Source organism: Lampetra fluviatilis, chromosome 62 (genome assembly GCF_964198595.1).
Source record: "Lampetra fluviatilis chromosome 62, kcLamFluv1.1, whole genome shotgun sequence".
Lineage (NCBI taxonomy): Eukaryota > Metazoa > Chordata > Hyperoartia > Petromyzontiformes > Petromyzontidae > Lampetra > Lampetra fluviatilis.
The window spans coordinates 2,358,711-2,382,190 of NC_136336.1; the positions used below are offsets into that span (position 1 = coordinate 2,358,711).

At 56.0% G+C, this 23,480-nt stretch overlaps 1 protein-coding gene across 1 annotated transcript in view; it reads right to left on the reverse strand.

Annotated features, from left to right (window-relative positions):
* Positions 1-20,783, reverse strand: part of LOC144951386 (macrophage mannose receptor 1-like) — a 63,529-nt gene extending 42,746 nt beyond the window's left edge. Inside the window, exons 1-9 of the mRNA XM_078881625.1 lie at positions 20,708-20,783; positions 17,089-17,553; positions 16,536-16,706; positions 15,215-15,379; positions 14,526-14,639; positions 13,584-13,736; positions 10,201-10,374; positions 6,383-6,546; positions 5,470-5,574 (exon numbers count right to left, since the gene is read on the reverse strand). Of these exons, the coding sequence (XP_078737751.1) occupies positions 5,470-5,574; positions 6,383-6,546; positions 10,201-10,374; positions 13,584-13,736; positions 14,526-14,639; positions 15,215-15,379; positions 16,536-16,706; positions 17,089-17,553; positions 20,708-20,783 (1,587 nt within the window). The remainder of the gene's footprint in view (positions 1-5,469; positions 5,575-6,382; positions 6,547-10,200; positions 10,375-13,583; positions 13,737-14,525; positions 14,640-15,214; positions 15,380-16,535; positions 16,707-17,088; positions 17,554-20,707) is intronic.
* Positions 20,784-23,480: the final 2,697 nt, after the last annotated feature.

Consider the following 23,480-nt stretch of genomic DNA (forward strand, 5'->3'; position numbering starts at 1 on the left):
CAACAACATCAACAACATCATCAACAACATCAACAACAACATCGTCAACAACATCAACAACAACATCGTCAACAACACCATCAACAACATCAACAACAACATCATTAACAACATCATCAACAACATCATCAACAACATCATCAACAACATCATCAACATCATCAACAACAACATCAACAACATCAACAACATCATCAACAACATCATCAACAACATCAACAACAACATGAACAACATCGTCAACAACACCAACAACAACATCATCAACAACAACATCATCAGCAACATCATCAACAACATCCTCAACAACATCATCAACAACATCAACAACAACATCAACAACATCATCAACAACATCAACAACATCATCAACAACAACAACAACATCAACAACATCATCAACAACATCAACAACAACATGAACAACATCGTCAACAACAACAACATCAACAACAACATCATCAGCAACATCATCAACAACATCAACAACATCAACAACAACAACATCAACAACATCAACAACATCATCAACAACATCAACAACATCATCAACAACATCAACAACATTAACAACATCATCAACAACATCATCAACAACATCAACAATAACAACATCAACAACATCAACAACATTAACATCATCAACAACATCATCAACGACATCAACAACATTAACAACATCATCAACAACATCAACAACATCATCATCGACAACCTCGTCGTCATCATCATCAACAACCTCATCATCATCAACAATTTCATCATCAGCAACATCATCATCAACAACAACAACATCAACAACAACATAATCATCATCAACAACCTCGTCGTCATCATCATCAACAACATCATCATCAACAATCTCATCATCAACAACATCATCTACAACAACATCATAATCAACAAGAACATCGTCATCAACAACATCAATAACAGCATCTATAACATCATCAACAATAATAACAGCATCAACCACGTGAACATTGATCGCTAGGTGATGTGACCACAGTAATTGTGCCAGGCATTCGGTGGTAGTTGTTGATGTTGTGTCTCAGCTGCGTGGTGATGATGGTTGGTGGTCAATTTTGACGGATGGATGTTGTCGCTGTATCAGCTGAAGTGCTGGTGATGTTGATGGTGGAGGCTGCGGATGGTCGTCGGTGCTGACGGTGGTGGTGGTGGTGTTGGTGCGGCAAAACAACCCCCTACCACCTCGTGGTGCTGGATGGGCAGCGCTGTCGTGGGCAGTGCTGTGGGGGGAGGGCCAATTCCGATTGGCCTTCCCCCTCATGGCGTTTGTAGCCACCACAGCGGCCAAATGGGGGCTCTGGACGGGTGCGAGGGACTGGTAACCCCTCCACCTTCAATTAATTACCACTAAACCACGACGACAAAATTGTAATAAATAAGCTTGTGCCGGAGGCCCCGGGGGGACAGGCGTCTATGAAGTCTCCTGGCCAAACCCCATTTGGCGGAACCAGGAGACTGAATCCTTACCCTCGGGGCTCCTCCAGAAACAACAAAAAATCACTACGTGTGGCCACATGGAATGTTTGAACGCTCACTGCGGAGGAGAGGCTGCCACTCCCCTGTCAGGAGCTGGACCGATATCGCCTGGATCTCTGTGGTATTCAGGAGGTCCGGTGGACCGGCTCTGGGTCCTGCCACCATGAGGGGTGGACAGTCCTTTTCTCGGGGCAGGAGACTGCCAAACAACAGGGAGTGGCTCTTCTGAACAAAAGAATGAAGGGGGCGTGGAAGCGTGGCAGTGAGGTGTGGGAAGCTGTAAGCCCCAGGCTACTTTGGGCTAGCCTTCGATCAACCAGAGGTGAGGAGTGGTGGTCATGGTTACTTATGCCCCCACTGAAGACGAACATCCGTGGAGGGATGCAGGCAAGGCCGATGAGTCAGATGCCTTCTATGACCTCCTGTCACAGGTGCGAGCTAAAGTGGCCCCTCAGGATAGAGTCATCTTGTTGGGTGACTTCAATGCCCAAGTTGGTCATGATGCTGGCACCTGGTCTGGAGTGATTGGAAGGCATGGGCCAGATCAGCTCAATAACAACGGCAGGATGCTGCTAGATTTTTGTGCAGCTCATGGGCTTGTAATTACCAACACGCTGTTCCGGCATTGGCGCATCCACACAACATCATGGATGCATGCCGGGTCCAAGCAAGAACATCTGCTGGACTACATAGTGACGGAACAGCGGATGTGGGCCCATGTCCTTGACACCAGGACCTACCGTGGAGCTGATCTGCCCACTGACCATCGACTTGTCATCTGTAAGATGCGCCTGCCATTCTTCCACTCCAGTGGTGGGTGTACACCCAGGACCCCATTCAAACCCTTAGTGGCATGGTCTCAGCTAGCTGATAAAAGTTGCAAGCAAGAATTGAGTCATCGCTTGCGGCTGGGGTTGCCATCGTCCCCCACTCCTGATGTCGAGGGGAAATGGGCGAGGTTTAGGACTGTGGCTCATGCAGCTGCAATGGCTACTTTAGGTACATGGTCCAGACCTCCCTAGAAACCCTGGCTGACAGAGGAGGTGTTCAAGCTGGCTGAGAAAAAGCGACAGGCCCACTCTCATCGGCTACAGCATCCCATGTCGGAGAATGAGGAGGCTTACCGAAGCCTTCGCTCAGAGGTTCGGAGAGCCGTGAGGCGCTGCAAGGATGGGTGGTGGTCGTGGGTTGCTGAGGAGATGGAGTCTGCCTCAATGGCCCGCGATCACAATTCGCTCATTAATTCCATCAAAAAGTAACCTGCAGTGCCACATCTATTATCCATCATTAGGGGAAAGATTGGTGATCCAATTTCCGACCCCTAGGAACAGGTTTGCAGATTTGCTGAGCATTTCTGTGAGGTCCTGGGGGAGGGGACATCCCTCAGCCTGGATAACGTGGGACAAAGTGGGGATGACGCTGCTGAGGCTACGGTGTCTCAATTATTGGAAGAGGAAGTCACCCCCTGTGAGTGGCTGGCTGAGGTGCCATCTGTTGAGGAAGTACTGAAGGTGATCCAGAGTCTGAGACCAGGAAAGGCACCGGGCTGAGATGATCTCTAAAGCGAAATTCTGAGGGAGGGTGGTGTTTGTGCACGGACTGCCCTACATGACATCATAATAGCAATCTGGACCGCTGGACGGGTTCCACAGGATTGTAAGGATGCCCTGGTGGTCCCCCTCTTTAATAAGGGGGACCGCACAGACTGTAACAACTACAGGGGCATCTCACTCATCATGTTTGCCAGGAAAGGTTTTGGCATGGATTATTCAACATCGCCTTACCAGGCACGCTGAGGAGAAGCTTGCGGAGCCTCAATGTGGTTTCAGGAAAGGGCGGTCCTACCCAGATGCCATATTCTCTGTCCATTTGCTACAGCAGAGGTGTAGGGAATTCCAACAAAACCTACATCTCTGCTTTATTGACCTGGTCAAGGCCTATGATACCATCAGTAGGCCTGGGCTCTGGGTTCTTCTTCATGCTTTCGGAGTCCCTGACCCTCTGCTCATGATCATTAAGAACCTTCATGATGGTGAGCGGGCCCGAGAAAAACTACGTGGCCAGGAGTCGGAACCATTCCCTGCACACCTTTGGGTGCGATAGGGATGTCCTCTGGCTCTCACATTATTTAACATCTATTTCGACCACGTAGTTCGTGAAGCCTTCAATAGCTGTACTGGAGGAATTTCCATCTGGTACAGATACAATGGGAGGCTGATCGATGCCCGGGTGCGGTCAAAGGATGGCTCCCTATTGCTCAACCATATTATGTATGCCGATGCTCTGGTAATTGCTGCTCACTCAGAAGAGGAGTTGGAGGCGCTGCTGCTGAACCTGGAGCTTGCCACTAAGAGGTGGGGACTTACCATCAGCCCCAACAAAACTAAGCACCTGCCTGGGTATTTTGTACCATCGGACCCTCTACCCCTACAACTCCCAATTGGTGATAGGGCAGTTGTGGAGAGAGTGGAGAGTTTCCCATACCTGGGCAGTGTGCTCATAACCGGCTCCGGTTTAACAGCAGAGGTCTAAAATAATAGGGTTTTTCCCATTTTTTCTGGCAACAAAACTGAAACCTTTTTACAATGAATCATGTGTGCATTAACCACAATACTTGTGGTTAAAATGCAAACAAAAAACACACTGATAATATATGCATTGTCCTTGAAACTGATTGGTCCACACCAGAGACGGCACCAATTGAGACGAGGCTCAAAAGAAAGCCGTGTGTTTTTTGGTTGCATTTTAACCACAAGTATGGTGATTAATGCACACATGATTCATTGTAAAAAGGTTTCATTTTTGTTGCCAGAAAAAAGGGGAAAAACCCTATTATTATATTTTGGTACTGGCAAACGAGGTCTAATGATGAAGCAGAGATCTCACTCCGAATCAGTCGAGCGGCATTATCTTTTAATCGGTTGCGTAACGCTGTGTGGAAGCTACCTGGTCTGTCACTCCGCACAAAGCTTCAGGTCTTCTCGGCCACAGTCATTCCCTCCCTTCTCTACGCTTGCGAAACGTGGACCCCCCTAATGGAACATCTTCGCCGGTTAGAAACATTTAGGCTGGCCTACCTACGATCCATCCTGGGTTTAACCAGGCCGGATTGTGTGAGGAGCTCACATATCCTTGAAAGATCTGGACAAAGTCCCATCGGTGAGCTCCTCCGGCAGGCAAGGCTGCGTTGGCTGGGCCATGTAGCCCGCATGCCTAGCCACCGCATGCCTAGCCACCGCATGCCTAAACAGCTTTTGTTCAGCCGGATCGAGGGGGCTAAATGGGAGCGGCACGGGCTAGAGAAGAGATGGAGTGATGTGGTACAGGAGGCACGGGCTAGAGAGGAGATGGAGTGACGTGGTACAGGAGGCACGGGCTAGAGAGGAGATGGAGTGACGTGGTACAGGAGGCACGGGCTAGAGGAGAGATGGAGCGACGTGGTACAGGAGGCACGGGCTAGAGAGGAGATGGAGCGATGTGGAACAGGAGGACGTGGAGCTGAGTGGACTTGCCGATGACTGGTACCAGCGGTGTCAAGATCGGCCTCTGTGGAGGAGGCTCGTGAAGGACGCTACTGGGCAGTTGGAGGCCGTCGCCCTCCAACAACAACGGAGGGCGGAGGAGCGACGCTCACAACAACGAGCGGAGCGCCGGGTGGCTAAAGCACAGCAAGTTGGCACAGTAGGGGGCACAGGTGGTGCTTCAGCCAGTCATCTCGGTCATCTTGGTCAGTCGACCCGTGGCACCTGCTGGGTCTGCCCCGTGACTTCCTACCAGCGGTCATTCGACACTTCACGTGGCCTCAACGTGCACATAGCCTGGCACAAGCGTCGTGGTGACGTCACCGCCACTTAGTGATTGTGGTTGACGGTGGTGGTGGTTGTTGACGATGGTTGACGCTGGTGGTGGTTGACAGTGGTGGTGGTGGTTGTTGTGGTGGTTGTTGGTGTTGCTGCGTGCTACCGGTTTGCAACCCTGCTCCGGCTCGGGGATTTCCGGCTCGCTCGGTGCTTTCTTGCACACAAAGTCAAAGGAGCGGTCGCACTGCGTGTCGTTCCAGCGCCCTTCCTGCACGCACGCAGCACACACGCAGCACACACACGCAGCGCACACACGAAGCGCACACACGAAGCACACACGCAGCGCACACACGAAGCGCACACACGCAGCGCACACACGAAGCACACACACGCAGCACACACACGCAGCGCACACACGAAGCACACACGCAGCGCACACACGAAGCGCACACACGCAGCACACACACGAAGCACACACACGCAGCACACACACGCAGCACACACACGAAGCGCACACACACGAAGCGCACACACACGCAGCACACACACGCAGCACACACACGAAGCACACACACGCAGCACACACACGCAGCACACACACGAAGCACACACACGAAGCACACACACGCAGCACACACGCAGCACACACACAGCACACACACGAAGCACACACACACAGCACACACGCAGCACACACACACAGCACACACACACAGCACACACACACAGCACACACACACAGCACACACACGCACCACACACGCAGCACACACACACAGTACACACACGCAGCACACACACACGAAGCACACACACGCACCTCCGATTAGCGCGGTTGGCTACGTACGGTGGCGACTGCGGTAGTCGTGGTGGTGGTGGCGGTGGTACGGGTGGATGCGGGCGGTGGTGCGGGTGGTGGCGGTGGTGGTGTGGGTGGTGGTGGTGCGGGTGGTAGCGGTGGTGGTGCGGGTGGTGGCGGTGGTGGTGCGGGTGGTGGCGGTGGTGGTGCGGGTGGTGGTGGTGGCGGTGGTGGTGGTGCGGGTGGGGGTGGTGCGAGTGGACGCGGTTGTTTTTACCGCGGCCGTCATGATCACGCAGTTCTCTCCGCTGCGGTCTCCGCCGCTCGGCTCGAAGCGGCTCCACCGCGTGAACTCCACCGCCGAGTCGTCCGTCCACTCGTAGGAGAGGAGCGAGCGGCGGTCGTGAAGGCCGATCCACACGTCTCCCGCCCCCGCTCCTCCTGCACACGGGGCGGCAAACGCATCGATCGCCCACATCCATCACTCGGACCACAAACTCGGCCCTCCACCCCTTCTCTTCCTCCTGGTGCAGGGGGGGTTCCAGGTTGAGGGCAGTTGGGGCCAGGGTCTGGCTGGCTGGATGGTGTGGTTAGGGTTGGGGTCTGGGTGGCTGGTGTGGTTAGTGTTGGGGTCTGGGTGGCTGGTGTGGTTAGGGCTGGGGTCTGGGTGGCTGGTGTGGTTAGGGTTGGGGTCTGGCTGGCTGGTGTGGTTAGGGTTGGGGTCTGGGTGGCTGGTGTGGTTAGTGTTGGGGTCTGGGTGGCTGGTGTGGTTAGGGCTGGGGTCTGGGTGGCTGGTGTGGTTAGGGTTGGGGTCTGGCTGGCTGGTGTGGTTAGGGTTGGGGTCTGGGTGGCTGGTGTGGTTAGTGTTGGGGTCTGGGTGGCTGGTGTGGTTAGGGCTGGGGTCTGGGTGACTGGTGTGGTTAGGGCTGGGGTCTGGGTGGCTGGTGTGGTTAGGGCTGGGGTCTGGGTGGCTTGTGTGGTGAGGGTTGGGGTCTGGGTGGCTGGTGTGGTTAGGGCTGGGGTCTGGCTGGCTGGTGTGGTTAGGGCTGGGGTCTGGGTGGCTGGTGTGGTTAGGGCTGGGGTCTGGGTGGCTGGTGTGGTTAGGGCTGGGGTCTGGCTGGCTGGTGTGGTTATGGCTGGGGTCTGGGTGGCTGGTGTGGTTAGGGCTGGGGTCTGGGTGGCTTGTGTGGTGAGGGTTGGGGTCTGGGTGGCTGGTGTGGTTAGGGTTGGGGTCTGGGTGGCTGGTGTGGTTAGGGTTGGGGTCTGGCTGGCTGGTGTGGTTAGGGTTGGGGTCTGGGTGGCTGGTGTGGTTAGTGTTGGGGTCTGGGTGGCTGGTGTGGTTAGGGCTGGGGTCTGGGTGGCTGGTGTGGTTAGGGTTGGGGTCTGGCTGGCTGGTGTGGTTAGGGTTGGGGTCTGGGTGGCTGGTGTGGTTAGTGTTGGGGTCTGGGTGGCTGGTGTGGTTAGGGCTGGGGTCTGGGTGACTGGTGTGGTTAGGGCTGGGGTCTGGGTGGCTGGTGTGGTTAGGGCTGGGGTCTGGGTGGCTTGTGTGGTGAGGGTTGGGGTCTGGGTGGCTGGTGTGGTGAGGGCTGGGGTCTGGCTGGCTGGTGTGGTTAGGGCTGGGGTCTGGGTGGCTGGTGTGGTTAGGGCTGGGGTCTGGGTGGCTTGTGTGGTGAGGGTTGGGGTCTGGGTGGCTGGTGTGGTTAGGGCTGGGGTCTGGCTGGCTGGTGTGGTTAGGGCTGGGGTCTGGGTGGCTGGTGTGGTTAGGGCTGGGGTCTGGGTGGCTGGTGTGGTTAGGGCTGGGGTCTGGGTGGCTGGTGTGGTTAGGGCTGGGGTCTGGGTGACTGGTGTGGTTAGGGCTGGGGTCTGGGTGGCTGGTGTGGTTAGGGTTGGGGTCTGGGTGGCTGGTGTGGTTAGGACTGGGGTCTGGGTGGCTGGTGTGGTTAGTGTTGGGGTCTGGGTGGCTGGTGTGGTTAGGGCTGGGGTCTGGGTGACTGGTGTGGTTAGGGCTGGGGTCTGGGTGGCTGGTGTGGTTAGGGCTGGGGTCTGGCTGGCTGGTGTGGTTAGGGCTGGGGTCTGGGTGGCTTGTGTGGTGAGGGTTGGGGTCTGGGTGGCTGGTGTGGTTAGGGCTGGGGTCTGGCTGGCTGGTGTGGTTAGGGCTGGGGTCTGGGTGGCTGGTGTGGTGAGGGTTGGGGTCTGGGTGGCTGGTGTGGTGAGGGCTGGGGTCTGGGTGGCTGGTGTGGTTAGGGTTGGGGTCTGGGTGGCTGGTGTGGTTAGGGTTGGGGTCTGGGTGGCTGGTGTGGTTAGGGTTGGGGTCTGGGTGGCTGGTGTGGTTAGGGTTGGGGTCTGGCTGGCTGGTGTGGTTAGTGCTAAGGTCTGGCCTGTGTGGTTAGTGCTGGGGTCTGGGTGGCTGGTGTGGTTAGAGCTGGGGTCTGGTTGGCTGGTGTGGTTAGGGCTGGGGTCTGGGTGGCTGGTGTGGTTAGGGTTGGGGTCTGGCTGGCTGGTGTGGTTAGGGCTGGGGTCTGGTTGGCTGGTGTGGTTAGAGCTGGGGTCTGGTTGGCTGGTGTGGTTAGGGCTGGGGTCTGGGTGACTGGTGTGGTTAGGGCTGGGGTCTGGGTGGCTGGTGTGGTTAGGGCTGGGGTCTGGGTGGCTGGTGTGGTTAGGGCTGGGGTCTGGGTGGCTGGTGTGGTGAGGGCTGGGGTCTGGCTGGCTGGTGTGGTTAGGGCTGGGGTCTGGGTGGCTGGTGTGGTTAGGGCTGGGGTCTGGGTGGCTTGTGTGGTGAGGGTTGGGGTCTGGGTGGCTGGTGTGGTTAGGGCTGGGGTCTGGGTGGCTGGTGTGGTTAGGGCTGGGGTCTGGGTGGCTGGTGTGGTTAGGGCTGGGGTCTGGGTGGCTGGTGTGGTTAGGGCTGGGGTCTGGGTGGCTGGTGTGGTTAGGGCTGGGGTCTGGGTGACTGGTGTGGTTAGGGCTGGGGTCTGGGTGGCTGGTGTGGTTAGGGTTGGGGTCTGGGTGGCTGGTGTGGTTAGGGCTGGGGTCTGGGTGGCTGGTGTGGTTAGTGTTGGGGTCTGGGTGGCTGGTGTGGTTAGGGCTGGGGTCTGGGTGACTGGTGTGGTTAGGGCTGGGGTCTGGGTGGCTGGTGTGGTTAGGGCTGGGGTCTGGCTGGCTGGTGTGGTTAGGGCTGGGGTCTGGGTGGCTTGTGTGGTGAGGGTTGGGGTCTGGGTGGCTGGTGTGGTTAGGGCTGGGGTCTGGCTGGCTGGTGTGGTTAGGGCTGGGGTCTGGGTGGCTGGTGTGGTGAGGGTTGGGGTCTGGGTGGCTGGTGTGGTGAGGGCTGGGGTCTGGGTGGCTGGTGTGGTTAGGGTTGGGGTCTGGGTGGCTGGTGTGGTTAGGGTTGGGGTCTGGGTGGCTGGTGTGGTTAGGGTTGGGGTCTGGGTGGCTGGTGTGGTTAGGGTTGGGGTCTGGCTGGCTGGTGTGGTTAGTGCTAAGGTCTGGCCTGTGTGGTTAGTGCTGGGGTCTGGGTGGCTGGTGTGGTTAGAGCTGGGGTCTGGTTGGCTGGTGTGGTTAGGGCTGGGGTCTGGGTGGCTGGTGTGGTTAGGGCTGGGGTCTGGGTGGCTGGTGTGGTTAGGGCTGGGGTCTGGTTGGCTGGTGTGGTTAGAGCTGGGGTCTGGTTGGCTGGTGTGGTTAGGGCTGGGGTCTGGGTGGCTGGTGTGGTTAGAGCTGGGGTCTGGCTGGCTGGTGTGGTTAGGGCTGGGGTCTGGGTGGCTGGTGTGGTTAGGGCTGGGGTCTGGGTGGCTGGTGTGGTTAGAGCTGGGGTCTGGCTGGCTGGTGTGGTTAGGGCTGGGTCTGGGTGGCTGGTGTGGTTAGAGCTGGGGTCTGGCTGGGTGGTGTGGTTAGGGCTGGGGTCTGGGTGGCTGGTGTGGTTAGGGCTGGGGTCTGGGTGGCTGGTGTGGTTAGAGCTGGGGTCTGGCTGGGTGGTGTGGTTAGGGCTCGGTGTGAGTTCTAACTGGCTGAGTCCGTGGGAGTACGGGCCAGCCGCCGTAAATTCGCGTTCGCTAAACACAACCGCCGCCACCACCACCACGACCGCCAACCCTGTGCTCTCACCGAGCTGGGCTGCGAGGAACTCGAGCTCGCGCGCGCTGTGGATGCTGGCGAGGTCTCCGCCGTCGCGCCGGCACGCGGCCAGGGCGCGCGTCTGCGTGTCGCGCCTCCCCGCCCGGCGGTAGCAGGAGCCCGCGTAGGGCAGCCACGACGCGCCGCAGCCCCGCGGCCCCGCGCCTGCCCAACGCAGAGAGAGCAGCGGTGGCCGTGGTGGTGGTGATGGTGGTGGTGGTGATGGTGGTGGTGATGGTGGTGGCGGTGGTGGTGGTGGCGGTGGCAGTGGTGGGTAAATGAGTGATAGGGTGAGTGACTGAGTGGGTGGATGAGTGAGATGGTCAGTGACTGAGTGGGTGGATGAGTGATATGGTGAGTGACTGAGTGGGTGGATGAGTGATATGGTGAGTGAATGGGTGGGTGGATGAGTGATATGGTGAGTGACTGAGTGGGTGGATGAGTGAGATGGTGAGTGACTGAGTGGGTGGATGAGTGATATGGTGAGTGACTGAGTGGGTGGATGAGTGAGATGGTGAGTGAATGAGTGGGTGGATGAGTGAGATGGTGAGTGACTGAGTGGGTGGATGAGTGATATGGTGAGTGAATGGGTGGGTGGATGAGTGAGATGGTGAGTGAATGAGTGGGTGGATGAGTGAGATGGTGAGTGACTGAGTGGGTGGATGAGTGATATGGTGAGTGACTGAGTGGGTGGATGAGTGATATGGTGAGTGACTGAGTGGGTGGATGAGTGAGATGGTGAGTGACTGAGTGGGTGGATGAGTGATATGGTGAGTGACTGAGTGGGTGGATGAGTGATATGGTGAGTGAATGGGTGGGTGGATGAGTGATATGGTGAGTGACTGAGTGGGTGGATGAGTGATATGGTGAGTGAATGAGTGGGTGGATGAGTGAGATGGTGAGTGACTGAGTGGGTGGGTGAGTGATATGGTGAGTGACTGAGTGGGTGGATGAGTGATATGGTGAGTGACTGAGTGGGTGGATGAGTGATATGGTCAGTGAATGGGTGGGTGGATGAGTGATATGGTGAGTGACTGAGTGGGTGGATGAGTGAGATGGTGAGTGACTGAGTGGGTGGATGAGTGATATGGTGAGTGACTGAGTGGGTGGATGAGTGATATGGTGAGTGACTGAGTGGGTGGATGAGTGATATGGTGAGTGACTGAGTGGGTGGATGAGTGATATGGTGAGTGAATGGGTGGGTGGATGAGTGATATGGTCAGTGACTGAGTGGGTGGATGAGTGATATGGTGAGTGACTGAGTGGGTGGATGAGTGATATGGTGAGTGAATGGGTGGGTGGATGAGTGATATGGTGAGTGACTGAGTGGGTGGATGAGTGAGATGGTGAGTGACTGAGTGGGTGGATGAGTGATATTGTGAGTGACTGAGTGGGTGGATGAGTGATATGGTCAGTGACTGAGTGGGTGGATGAGTGATATGGTGAGTGACTGAGTGGGTGGATGAGTGATATGGTGAGTGAATGGGTGGGTGGATGAGTGATATGTTGAGTGACTGAGTGGGTGGATGAGTGAGATGGTGAGTGACTGAGTGGGTGGATGAGTGATATGGTGAGTGACTGAGTGGGTGGATGAGTGATATGGTGAGTGACTGAGTGGGTGGATGAGTGATATGGTGAGTGACTGAATGGGTGGATGAGTGATATGGTGAGTGAATGGGTGGGTGGATGATTGATATGGTGAGTGACTATGTGGGTGGATGAGTGATATGGTGAGTGAATGGGTGGGTGGATGAGTGATATGGTGAGTGACTGAATGGGTGGATGAGTGAGATGGTGAGTGACTGAGTGGGTGGATGAGTGATATGGTGAGTGACTGAGTGGGTGGATGAGTGATATGGTGAGTGACTGAGTGGGTGGATAAGTGATATGGTGAGTGACTGAGTGGGTGGATGAGTGATATGGTGAGTGACTGAGTGGGTGGATGAGTGATATGGTGAGTGACTGAGTGGGTGGATGAGTGATATGGTGAGTGACTGAGTGGGTGGATGAGTGATATGGTGAGTGACTGAGTGGGTGGATGAGTGATATGGTGAGTGACTGAGTGGGTGGATGAGTGAGATGGTGAGTGACTGAGTGAATGGATGAGTGAGATGGTGAGTGAATGAGTGGGTGGATGAGTGAGATGGTGAGTGAATGGGTGGGTGGATGAGTGATATGGTGAGTGACTGAGTGGGTGGATGAGTGATATGGTGAGTGACTGAGTGGGTGGATGAGTGAGATGGTGAGTGACTGAGTGGGTGGATGAGTGATATGGTGAGTGACTGAGTGGGTGGATGAGTGATATGGTGAGTGACTGAGTGGGTGGATGAGTGATATAATGAGTGACTGAGTGGGTGGATGAGTGAGATGGTGAGTGAATGAGTGGGTGGATGAGTGAGATGGTGAGTGACTGAGTGGGTGGATGAGTGATATGGTGAGTGAATGAGTGAGATGGTGAGTGACTGAGTGGGTGGATGAGTGAGATGGTGAGTGAATGGGTGGGTGGATGAGTGATATGGTGAGTGACTGAGTGGGTGGATGAGTGAGATGGTGAGTGAATGAGTGAGATGGTGAGTGACTGAGTGGGTGGATGAGTGATATGGTGAGTGAATGAGTGGGTGGATGAGTGAGATGGTACGTGAATGAGTGGGTAGATGAGTGAGATGGTGATTGAGTGGATGGGTGGATGAGTGAGATGGTGAGTGACTGAGTGGGTGGATGAGTGAGATGGTGAGTGACTGAGTGGGTGGATGAGTGAGATGGTGAGTGAATGAGTGGGTGGATGAGTGATATGGTGAGTGAATGAGTGGGTGGATGAGTGATATGGTGAGTGAATGAGTGGGTAGATGAGTGAGATGGTGATTGAGTGGATGGGTGGATGAGTGAGATGGTGAGTGACTGAGTGGGTGGATGAGTGAGATGGTGAGTGACTGAGTGGGTGGATGAGTGAGATGGTGAGTGAATGAGTGGGTGGATGAGTGATATGGTGAGTGAATGAGTGGGTGGATGAGTGATATGGTGAGTGAATGAGTGGGTAGATGAGTGAGATGGTGATTGAGTGGATGGGTGGATGAGTGAGATGGTGAGTGACTGAGTGGGTGGATGAGTGAGATGGTGAGTGACTGAGTGGGTGGATGAGTGAGATGGTGAGTGAATGAGTGGGTAGATGAGTGAGATGGTGATTGAGTGGATGGGTGGATGAGTGAGATGGTGAGTGAATGAATGAGCGAGAATGAGAATTAGTTTTTATGATGTGTCGTGGTGTCGTGCATGATATGGCGGTGTCGTAGTGCGTGGTGCCATCTGTGGTGCAGTGTGGTGGTGATGGTGTGGTGCCTCGTGTTTAGGTGTGGTGGTGATGGTGGGGTGGTTACCCGTGGCTGGCTGTGGTGGAGGCTGCGTGGGAGAGGCGATGGTCTTGTGGCAGATGAAGCCCAGGCGCTTGGAGCACGCCAGGGTGACCCACTGGCCTTGGGCCGAGGCGTCGAAGGCGCCACAACTGGCATCCTCCTCGTCAGTGGGGTGTCCTGGCAGGAGCGGAGACAGCGAGGTCACTCACCCGCTAAACCAATCACAACTCACCTACTCTCTCGCTAAACCAATCACAACTCACCTACTCTCTCGCTAAACCAATCACAACTCACCTACTCTCCCGCTAAACCAATCACAACTCACCTACTCTCTCGCTAAACCAATCACAACTCACCTACTCTCTCGCTAAACCAATCACAACTCACTCACCCACTCACCCGCTAAACCAATCACAACTCACCCACTCAACCACTAAACAAATCACTCATGCACTCACCCACCCACGCACTCACCCACCCGCCCGCCCGCTCACCCACGCACTCACCCGCCCGCTCACCCACGCACTCACCCGCCCGCTCACCCACGTACTCACCCGCCCGCTCACCCACGCACTCACCCACCCGCCCACCCGCTCACCCACGCACTCACCCGCCCGCTCACCCACGCACTCACCCGCCCGCTCACCCACGTACTCACCCGCCCGCTCACCCACGCACTCACCCACCCGCCCGCCCGCTCACCCACGCACTCACCCGCCCGCTCACCCACGCACTCACCCGCCCGCTCACCCACGTACTCACCCGCCCGCTCGCCCACGCACTCACCCGCCCGCTCACCCACACACTCACCCACCCGCCCGCTCACCCACGCACTCACCCGCCCGCTCACCCACACACTCACCCGCCCGCTCGCTCGCCCACGCACTCACCCGCCCGCTCACCCATGCACTCACCCGCCCGCCCGCTCACCCACGCACTCACCCGCCCGCTCACCCACGCACTCACCCGCCTTCCAGTTGAGATAGCGGAAGGGTCGGTGGTCGCTCCACTGCCACCCCCCGTGCTCGTCCAGCTCGTTGAGGCCCGTCCACAGCGTGCTGTCCTGCGAGCTCGTCAGCCCTGGCCACGCACGCCGCAGCGTCACGCGCGCGACACCGCGAGGCAAAGGAGCAGCCCTGCACCACCCCCCCCCCATCCCCCTGCTCACGCCACCGCCCCCGAGAGCCCCCTCTGGACGCTTTCAACTTCCCGTTTCTTGCCGGCGCCCGCGCTGTTTCGTTTTCCCACCACGTGGCCGCTGAGTCCTCGGGACGCGGCGAGAGTCACCCTCCGCCGTGACCTCCAGGGCCGAGCGGTGGAGTCCACCGCGGGGACGCGGGGCTCTTGACCCGTCGGTCACCACCCCCCCCCTCCCCTGGCCGTGACACGTCCTGAACCCAGACCTGTCAACCCCTTATCAGTGCCTACCTTATACACATCCACCGCTCCTCCGATTGGCACGGTTGGCTACGTACGGCGCGAAAGAAGTTCAACACACATCCACCGCACCTCCAATTGGCACGGTTGGTTATGTACGGTGCGAAAGAAGTTCAACGTACGCAGCACACATACGAAACCTGCCCTTGAATCGCGCCCTGAGAACGCTTGTGTTTGAGTGCGCTCCACGACTGCCGGTTGTGGAGTGGTGCCCTCACCGGAGAGGAAGGCCTGCTCGTGGAGCTGGGTCACGCTCAGCAGCTGAGCCCCGCGCTGGCGGCACGCGCTGCGGGCCTCGTACCACGGCAGGGCGGCCGACAGCGCCAGGTGGTAGCACGATCCGGAGCGGGGGTCCTTCTGCCAGAAGTGCTCGCACGAGTCGCCTGACATCGGGGGGGGGGGGGGGGGGGTGGCGGGGGGGCGGTGGGGGGCGGTGAGGGGGTCGGACCACATCATCGCAACCAGGCGACGAGGCTGTCGCCTGATGGGGCTAGATGTTGTGGTTGATGTTGTGGTTGTTGTTGTTTTGGTTGTTGTGGTTGATGTTGTGGTGGTTGATGTTGTGGTTGTTTTGGTTGTTGTGGTTGATGTTGTGGTTGATGTTGTGGTTGATGTTGTGGTTGTTTTGGTTGATGTGGTTGATGTTGTGGTGGTTGATGTTGTGGTGGTTGATGTTGTGGTTGTTTGTATGTTGCGGTTGATGTTGTGGTTGTTGTTGTGGTAGTTGTTTTGGTTGTGGTTGTCGTTGTAATCACCGGACGAAACGTCACGGCACTCACACACACACACCCGCGTATGCTGAACTCCTAACTAATGTGCACGTTCTCTTGACGCGACCAGCTTTTTCAGTTGGCTGTGTCGGGTGACGGTGGGTTTCACGACGCATTTATATTTACGCAATCTAACCAAAACACCCCCTTTATTATGGATAATATAATTACCATCGGTAATCGGTAGCCAACCGCACTAATCGGAGGTGCGAGGAGGGACAAGAAACTAAACGCAAAAAGCAGTTCTAAAAAAAACCGAGTTTGTCAATGTAGATGACGATTTAAAAGTGCACAAAGCTCTCCAGCGTTCCAGACGGCCGCAGCAGCGCGTCTGAAAGCACCGCGCGATGATGACGATGCGGCGACCAGCGTCTCAGCCCGACGGTCGAAGATGAGCGGACTTCGCGTGATGATGGTTGATGACTCCGCGACGAGATCGGCAGCGAGGTGTTGTGCTCGATTTGTGGCCCAGCGTTTTGTGCGTGCGGCGAGGGCGACCTCACCACAACGACCTCACCACAACGACCTCACCACAACGCATTCGGTCCGGCAACCGGTCAGGCGACCGCGGGAGCGCATCTGAAAGCGCCCCGCGATCACGATGACCGCTGCATTTGTTCGATGGCCAGCAGTCAAAAGCCGCTGCTGCTGCTGCTCGGCCTCATCGCTACGATCCTAGCGGGGTGTGTGGGGGGTAGCGGATGGTGGGGGGGTGGGTGGTGGGGGGGTAAGTGAGGGGGGGTGGTGGGTGGAGGCACGCCGCCCTCACCTGGCACGGGACAGAACCCCCACTTCCCCTCGCCGTAGTCGGGGGTGGTGGCGCACCATAGGAGGCCGTCCTTGCGCCCCTGCGTGGTGCAGCCCCCATACCACGTGCCTTCGAAGCGGAACGGCACGTGGCACGGCTGCCCCTTGGCGTTGCCCTCGAAGGTGTAGACGGCTGCGGCGCGGATCGTCACAGACGGGGGGCGGGTGGAGAAGGAGGGGGGGGGGGCTCTGTGACTTGCCAGCGGCTTGAACTACTCGCGTTTAATTCACTGGCCGTCTGATTGGATGTCACCTGTGCTGTCAGTGAAATTACTATTATTCGTAATTACTAGTTCCATTGGCTTCTATCGTGCTTCGCCTGCATTCCTATCTGCAGTGCGAGTCTAGGTGTTGTCATCGTCGAAGAATGGAACAGATTATTTGTCGAATAATGGCACCATCGGTAATCGATTGACTAAGTGACAAAGCTACCCAGCACAATTCCCGTACCCGTGTAGGCACGGCTCGGTTAGCGGCAGTAGAAAAGCGGGAGCTACCCAGCACAGTTCACCTACCCGTGTAGGTGCGGCTGCAAAGACTGTCGCGGGTATCCCACAACACCCAGCGGCTCCACCCCAGCATGCCCCTGAACAGCACGGCCACCGAGCCCTGGGTCCCGCGCCAGTTCAGGTGCAGGTCCGTTCCGCTCAGTGACAGCAGCGTGTCGTTACGGCACTCCCAGGCCTGCAGGAGGCCGACCTTGCCGGCCGCTACGCCCCCCGTGGCCGCCGTCGCCGCGGCTGCCGCCGGCCCCCCGCCGCACGGCGCCAGCTCCACGGGGTTGAGCTCGGCGGGCTTGAGGGGCCCCGAGAGGCACAGGCCCGGGGAGGAGGCGGCGAAGAGGGTGGCCGAGGAGCCCCACTGCCACCGCTGGGCCGGCGCGTCGGCGTCGCACTTCGCCACCCCCGTGGTGGAGCCCTTGGCCTCCAGGCAGCGGTCGTGGGCCGCGTTGTAGATCTGGAAGGTCGAGCTGCTGGGACCTGTGGAGGGTTACGGGGTTGGTGGGGGTGGTGGTGGTGGTGGTGGTGGAGAGACGGGAGGTCACGAGGTGGGGAGCTCCAGTTGCTGGGACCTGTGGAGGGTTACGGGGTTCGTGGGGGTGAGGAGCAGTGGTGCAGTGGTTGGCGCTGCGAACCCGGCCACCCGAGTTCGATTCCTCCTCACGACCAATAGCAATGGCGAATATGTGAACTGGTCCTTGGTCTCCCCTAGGTTGACTCAGCCTTAAATCACGACCTGGTATGATCTGTAGAACAAGCACTGGGGAGACAAAGGCCGCCGGGCGTGGAGCTGGCCACCCACCCCCTCGCGTGCCGTGCCGGCCTTCATCGTTGTCGTGATTGTCCCACGCGATCCCTGGGACCAGAGTCGTGAAGAAGGCAGCAGCAAAACACTCAACGCTCTGATTGGTTAGGGGCACGGGGAGCCAAGCGCATTGGCCGGGACGTTCAAAAAGGAAAAAGAGCGGGAAAGTCGGGTGAGTGACGGGAGGGACGGTGATGTCAGGAGAGGGGAAGAGAGGTGATGATTGGTGGAGACGGAGCGGGGCGGGGCAGAGGGGGGCGAGGGGCGGAGCCAGGAAGAGGTTAAAAGAAGGAGCGAGAGGCGGAGTTCGGGGGCGTTGCGGGAGAAAGCAGCGACGAAGGTTGTGGACCAGAGGTCGCAAACGGGTTTTGATTCCTTACCCGTACCCGTACCCGGCCGCACCAGGGTCGCAAACGGGTACCCGTACCCGGCCGTACCCGGGTACGGGTAGGGTACAGATATCGGATACCTGATTGCGACCTCTGGGATGAAGCCATGTTGCAGGCGCGGGTGGGTTGATTCTAGGAACTTGAATTGTCAGAAGAGACAAGACGTTGGGAAATGAGTGACAAACGGTTACTCACCAGTGACTCACGGCCTACCCGTACTCGGCCGCACCAGAGTCGCAAACGGGTACCCGTACCCGTACCTGGCCGGGTACGGGTAGCTGGGTATCGGGTAGGGTACGGGTATCGGGTACCCGGTTGCGACCTCTGTTGTGGACCCGTGCCATGGAGTAAAGAAAGAAAGGCCTTCCTAGCCTTGTGGATAAAGAAAAGGGCCAGAGTATTCTTTCATAGGTGCTACTCGCCAACGGCACTTGCCCCGATAGCTCTGTTTAAGGCTATACAGGCGAGCTTTTGTCTTTGGGGGCCGTCCATAAATGACATCACGCGATTTTTGACTTTTTGACCCCCCCCCCCCGCCTCGTCACACGGCCTCACAAAAAGTCAGACCCCCCCTCAAATATGACGTCACAAAGCTCTGCCCCTCCCCCCCCAAACCATATTTCCATTTTTAAAATAAAACATGCTTCAAATCTTCTTGGTTCTTTCGGTAAAGTCACGTAGTAGGGAAGTAATAAAATAATAAAAATAAAACATAATAAAATAATTCTCACGACGTTTCGGCCACAACGCAAGCAGCCGTCCTCAGGTGAAACCAGATCTGTCGAGGCGACAGCGTTGTGGCCGAAACGTCGTGAGAATTATTTTATTATGTTTTATTTTTATTATTTTATTACTTCCCTTATACGTGACTTTACCGAAAGAACCAAGAAGATGAATCCCTGCAGTCACGAAAGCTTTAAATCGAAATTTATGCTTCAAATCGCTTTAAACTATTGTCATTGTAGTGCATATTTAATGTGGCGCTGCACTCTGATGTTGTAGGAGTGTTGTTATAACAATTAGTGTTGTTATAATAATTCTATATTTATTTAAAGTTGCGCATTTTTATGTGACGTCACATTTCTCAACCCCCCCCCGTCACACATCGTTACAAATGTCTGACCCCCCCCCCCAGGTGCGTGACGTCATTTATGGACGGCCTCTTGATGGAGGTTGACGATGTCGGTCTATGGGTCTCTATAAAAAAGGCAGAGACTAAATTTCGACTTAAAGCTTTCGTGACTGCAGGGATTCGTATTCTTGGATCTTTCGGTAAAGTCACGTAGAAGAGACATAATAAAATAATAAAAATAAAACATAAAATTCACAGACAGCATCCTACATTAGGACGCTGTCTTTCCGACAGCTCTATTCTTCACCTGAGGGCGGCTGCTTGTGTTGTGGCCGAACCATCTTAAGAATTTAATTATGTTTTATTTTATTTTATTATTTCCCTTCTACGTGACTTTACCGAAAGGCAGCGACTATACATTCTCCCTCTCATACCTGGCCCTCGACACGTAACACATTACGAGTTTACGACTCACGCACCGCTCAGGACAACTCAACTCGACGGTCCCCCACCCAACGTGGCTGTCTCATTACGTCACAGATTACATCAGAATGGGTGTCCTATGACGTCGTCGTCGTCATCATCATCCTACACCGCAATGTGGAATTGATGATTTCTGTACGATTCTTAAAGTGTAGAGCAGCGGTTCGTAGCCGGGGGTGCACGCAGCCCCTGTGGGAGCGAGATGCCCTTTCTGGGGGTGGTGAGACGTGGCCAGGCCTTTTTTTAGAAGCTAAACCATCGAAACGCAAATTAAGTACGGGCACGTAAGTAACAACTTACTTCGTTTCATCAAACCCTGCGTATGTATTAACATCCTACATTGTTTATCTATTGAGAAGCATGGGGGTGCAAGGCTGCAGTCAAGGTTAAGAACCGCTGGGGCAGAGTTCTCCTCCTCGATCAGCGGCATTCCAGAACCCTGGCCCCTGAACCCTGCCTCGCCTGCCGGAGGAGCTCACCGATCTTTCAAGGATGTGTGGAGCTCCTCATACAATCCAGTTTCGTTACCCCCCCCCCACCGCCCTTAATAGAGTCGGTAAACGACGACAGGAAGAGCCATTTGTTTCGAATTCTGTTCGTGTTTGCGTGTTCAAGAGCCGCAATGCACTGTGGGTGAACACGAGACGGTGAATCGCGACTGAATAACGGCCACGAAGCCGTGAGCCGCGTGCGGCTCCGGAGACGCAGACTGCGGAGTCGTGCCCGAGGGGATGTCCCACGACTGCTTCGGACATTCCCGTCGCTGGCGTCGGGAGGCAGCGAGCGGGAATCTAAAAACTCGGGTGGGCGGGCTCGGAGCGCAGCGCGCTAACCGCTGCGCCACCGCTCCCCACACAGTCAAAGCAAGCGGACACTCACCGTCACCTGCAGAGCTGTTTGGCACGAGCAGCAGCTGTAGGAGCAGCAGCAGCGGCGTGCGTGCAGGAATGCCCAGCGCCATGAGGTCCAGCAAATCAGCACTCCCACACTCAGCAGCCTGAGCTGGAGAAAGAGGTGGCGGCGGTGGTGGCGGAAGATGATGATGAGGCAGTCGCTGGTGGCAGTGGTAATGGAGGATATGGTGCTGATGGCAGAGATGAGAGATGGGTTGTGATGGTGATGGTGGTTGTTGTTGAAGTGGTGTTGGTGAAGGAGGTGATGGCGGTGACAGAGGTTGGTTAGTAGTGATGGTTGATGATCGTTTTGGACAGTAAGTGGTGATGAAGGAAGTGGTGATGGAGGTGGCGTTGGTGATGAACGTGCAGTGGTGATGATGGGTGTGATGGTGGTAGTAGTGATGGAGTTGAGCGCGGTCGGTGATGCAATTGTGGTTGTGGTGATGGAGACGAGTGTGATGGTGGTGGAAATGGTGGTGGTGGAGGCGAGTGTGGTGGTGGTAGATATGGTGGTGGTAGTGTTGGTGGTGGAGGCGAGTGTGGTGGTGGTGTTGGAGGCGAGTGTGGTGGTGGTGGTGGATATGGTGGTGGAGGCGAGTGTGGTGGTGGTGGATATGGTGGTGGTGGAGGCGAGTGTGGTGGTGGTGGATATGGTGGTGGTGGTAGTGGTGGTGGTGGTGGATATGGTGGTGGAAGTGGTGGTGGTGGAGGCGAGTGTGGTGGTGGTGGTGGTGGTGAAAGGAAAGTTCCGATTCAGGAGGTCGTGGATGGACGTGAGTTATGGTGATGGTGCTGCTGCTGCTGCTACTGCTGCTGGTGGTGGGAGTTGAATCGAATCGGCAATCTTGGGATTTATAGGCTTGGGGTCGGGAGAGAGGGGGGGCACATCCCGTGCCACTGTTTCCCGTCACGAGTAGACGGGGGGGGGGATCTCCACAAAGTGAGAGAGGACGCGGGTTACAATGGGAGGAGGTGCAGACAACGTGGGGTGGAGGGGGGGGGGGCTTGAGGGAGGGGGGGGGGCACTGCAGCAGATAGCCATGGGAACGCGCATTTCTCTATCGCTGCCCTCCATGGAGGCGAGAGACGGCTTCTCAGCCCTCGCCAACGAGCCAGCCAAGCACTTAGCGAGGGGCCACTGAAGGTGAGAACTTCCTCCAACCCAACCAGTCAACCGGTACCTAACCACCGAGTGGCAGCCACTTGAATTAGCTCTGACCCTAGGCGACGAGATGAGTTCTAGCCGCTAGCACTATAACCCTTACCCTCACACGAGTTAACCAGCGATATAGCCCAATCTTGAATTATAAACACACACTCACCGGGCATTAACCATAGCCCTCGCCACACTCGCCAACCAGCCCCTAGCCCCATCCTGAATCATAACCACACACTCACCAGGCATTAACCATAGCCCTCACCACACTCTCCATCCAGCCCCTAGCCCCATCCTGAATCATAACCACACACTCACCAGGCATTAACCACAGCCCTCGCCACACTCGCCAACCAGGCCCTATCCCAATCCTGAATTATAACCACACACTCACCGGACATTAACCACAGCCCTCGCCACGCGAGCTCCAGCTCTTCACTGCACTGCTGCAGACACGATGACGTGCAAAGTGAACACAACATTTAAAAAAACGAAACCGGACTAACGACGAAGAAGCTGCGGGCATCTTTGTTTGAATTCGCAAAATTTCCAAACATTTTGCAGAGGGGGAGGGAGAAATGAAGAGCGGTTGTCCTATGGATAGACTCGGCCGCGCCATGGGAATGTGGAATTTCCACCACTGGCTGCGCAGGGCCGTGAACAGGAGATGCGCGCCAATGCCTCGATGCTAAAACTGAGGAGCAAGTCAGCCTTGACTGGCAGAACTTGAGACGATGTCAATGGGGAGACACTTAACCGACAGAGTAACGTTCATATCTCGGTCTCTACACATCTCCCACCAACCCCAACTTCCTCATGAAATGCCGTCAACCCTTTCCCCCCAAACACAGGTCGTCCAACAAGCCCGCGAGCACTGCCATCCCGCGCGTTCAACGGCCAGCTGAGCAGAAACGAAGCGTCAATAGCAATGAGCGCGGCTCCCATAGACGGGTGAGCCCTGTATGTAGAATTTTTTTTTATTCCAATTGTAAAATACATCATGCATCTCGATTTAAAGCTTTCGTGACTGCAGGGATTCATCTTCTTGGTTCTTTCGGTAAAGTCACGTGGAAGGAAAATGATAAAATAATAAAAATAAAACATAATAAAATAATTCTCACGACGTTTCGGCCACAACGCAAGCAGCCGTCTTCAGGTGGAGAACAGGTCTTTCCTTCTACGTGACTTTACCGAAAGAACCAAGAAGACATCTTGCATCCTTACGGAAGGGGCTCATGCAGCACGCTGAGCACCAGCTGTTTTCAGAGCTGTTTCCTCTGAAGACGGTGAGTGGTTCTTCTTCGTCACCCTGGGGTGCACGCACGACCTGGGGGTGCGAAATGCCCATTCTGGGGGTGGCGTGACATGGCCATTAGCGCGCTGCTGCCGCAGCTCGTGTTTTGCTTGCACGCCTCTTCCCCCCCCCGCCCACTCACTCACCTTGGAACCGCTAATAAGCAGCTACGTTTGGAGGCTTGCCCTTCTCTTTTCTCTCCGCCTGATGAAGACCGCTTGTTGTTGCGATCGAAACGTCGTGGGTTATTGTGCTATTATAATTTTCAATTTATTTTATTTGAATTTTACTATTTTTATTTTACTGTGTTTT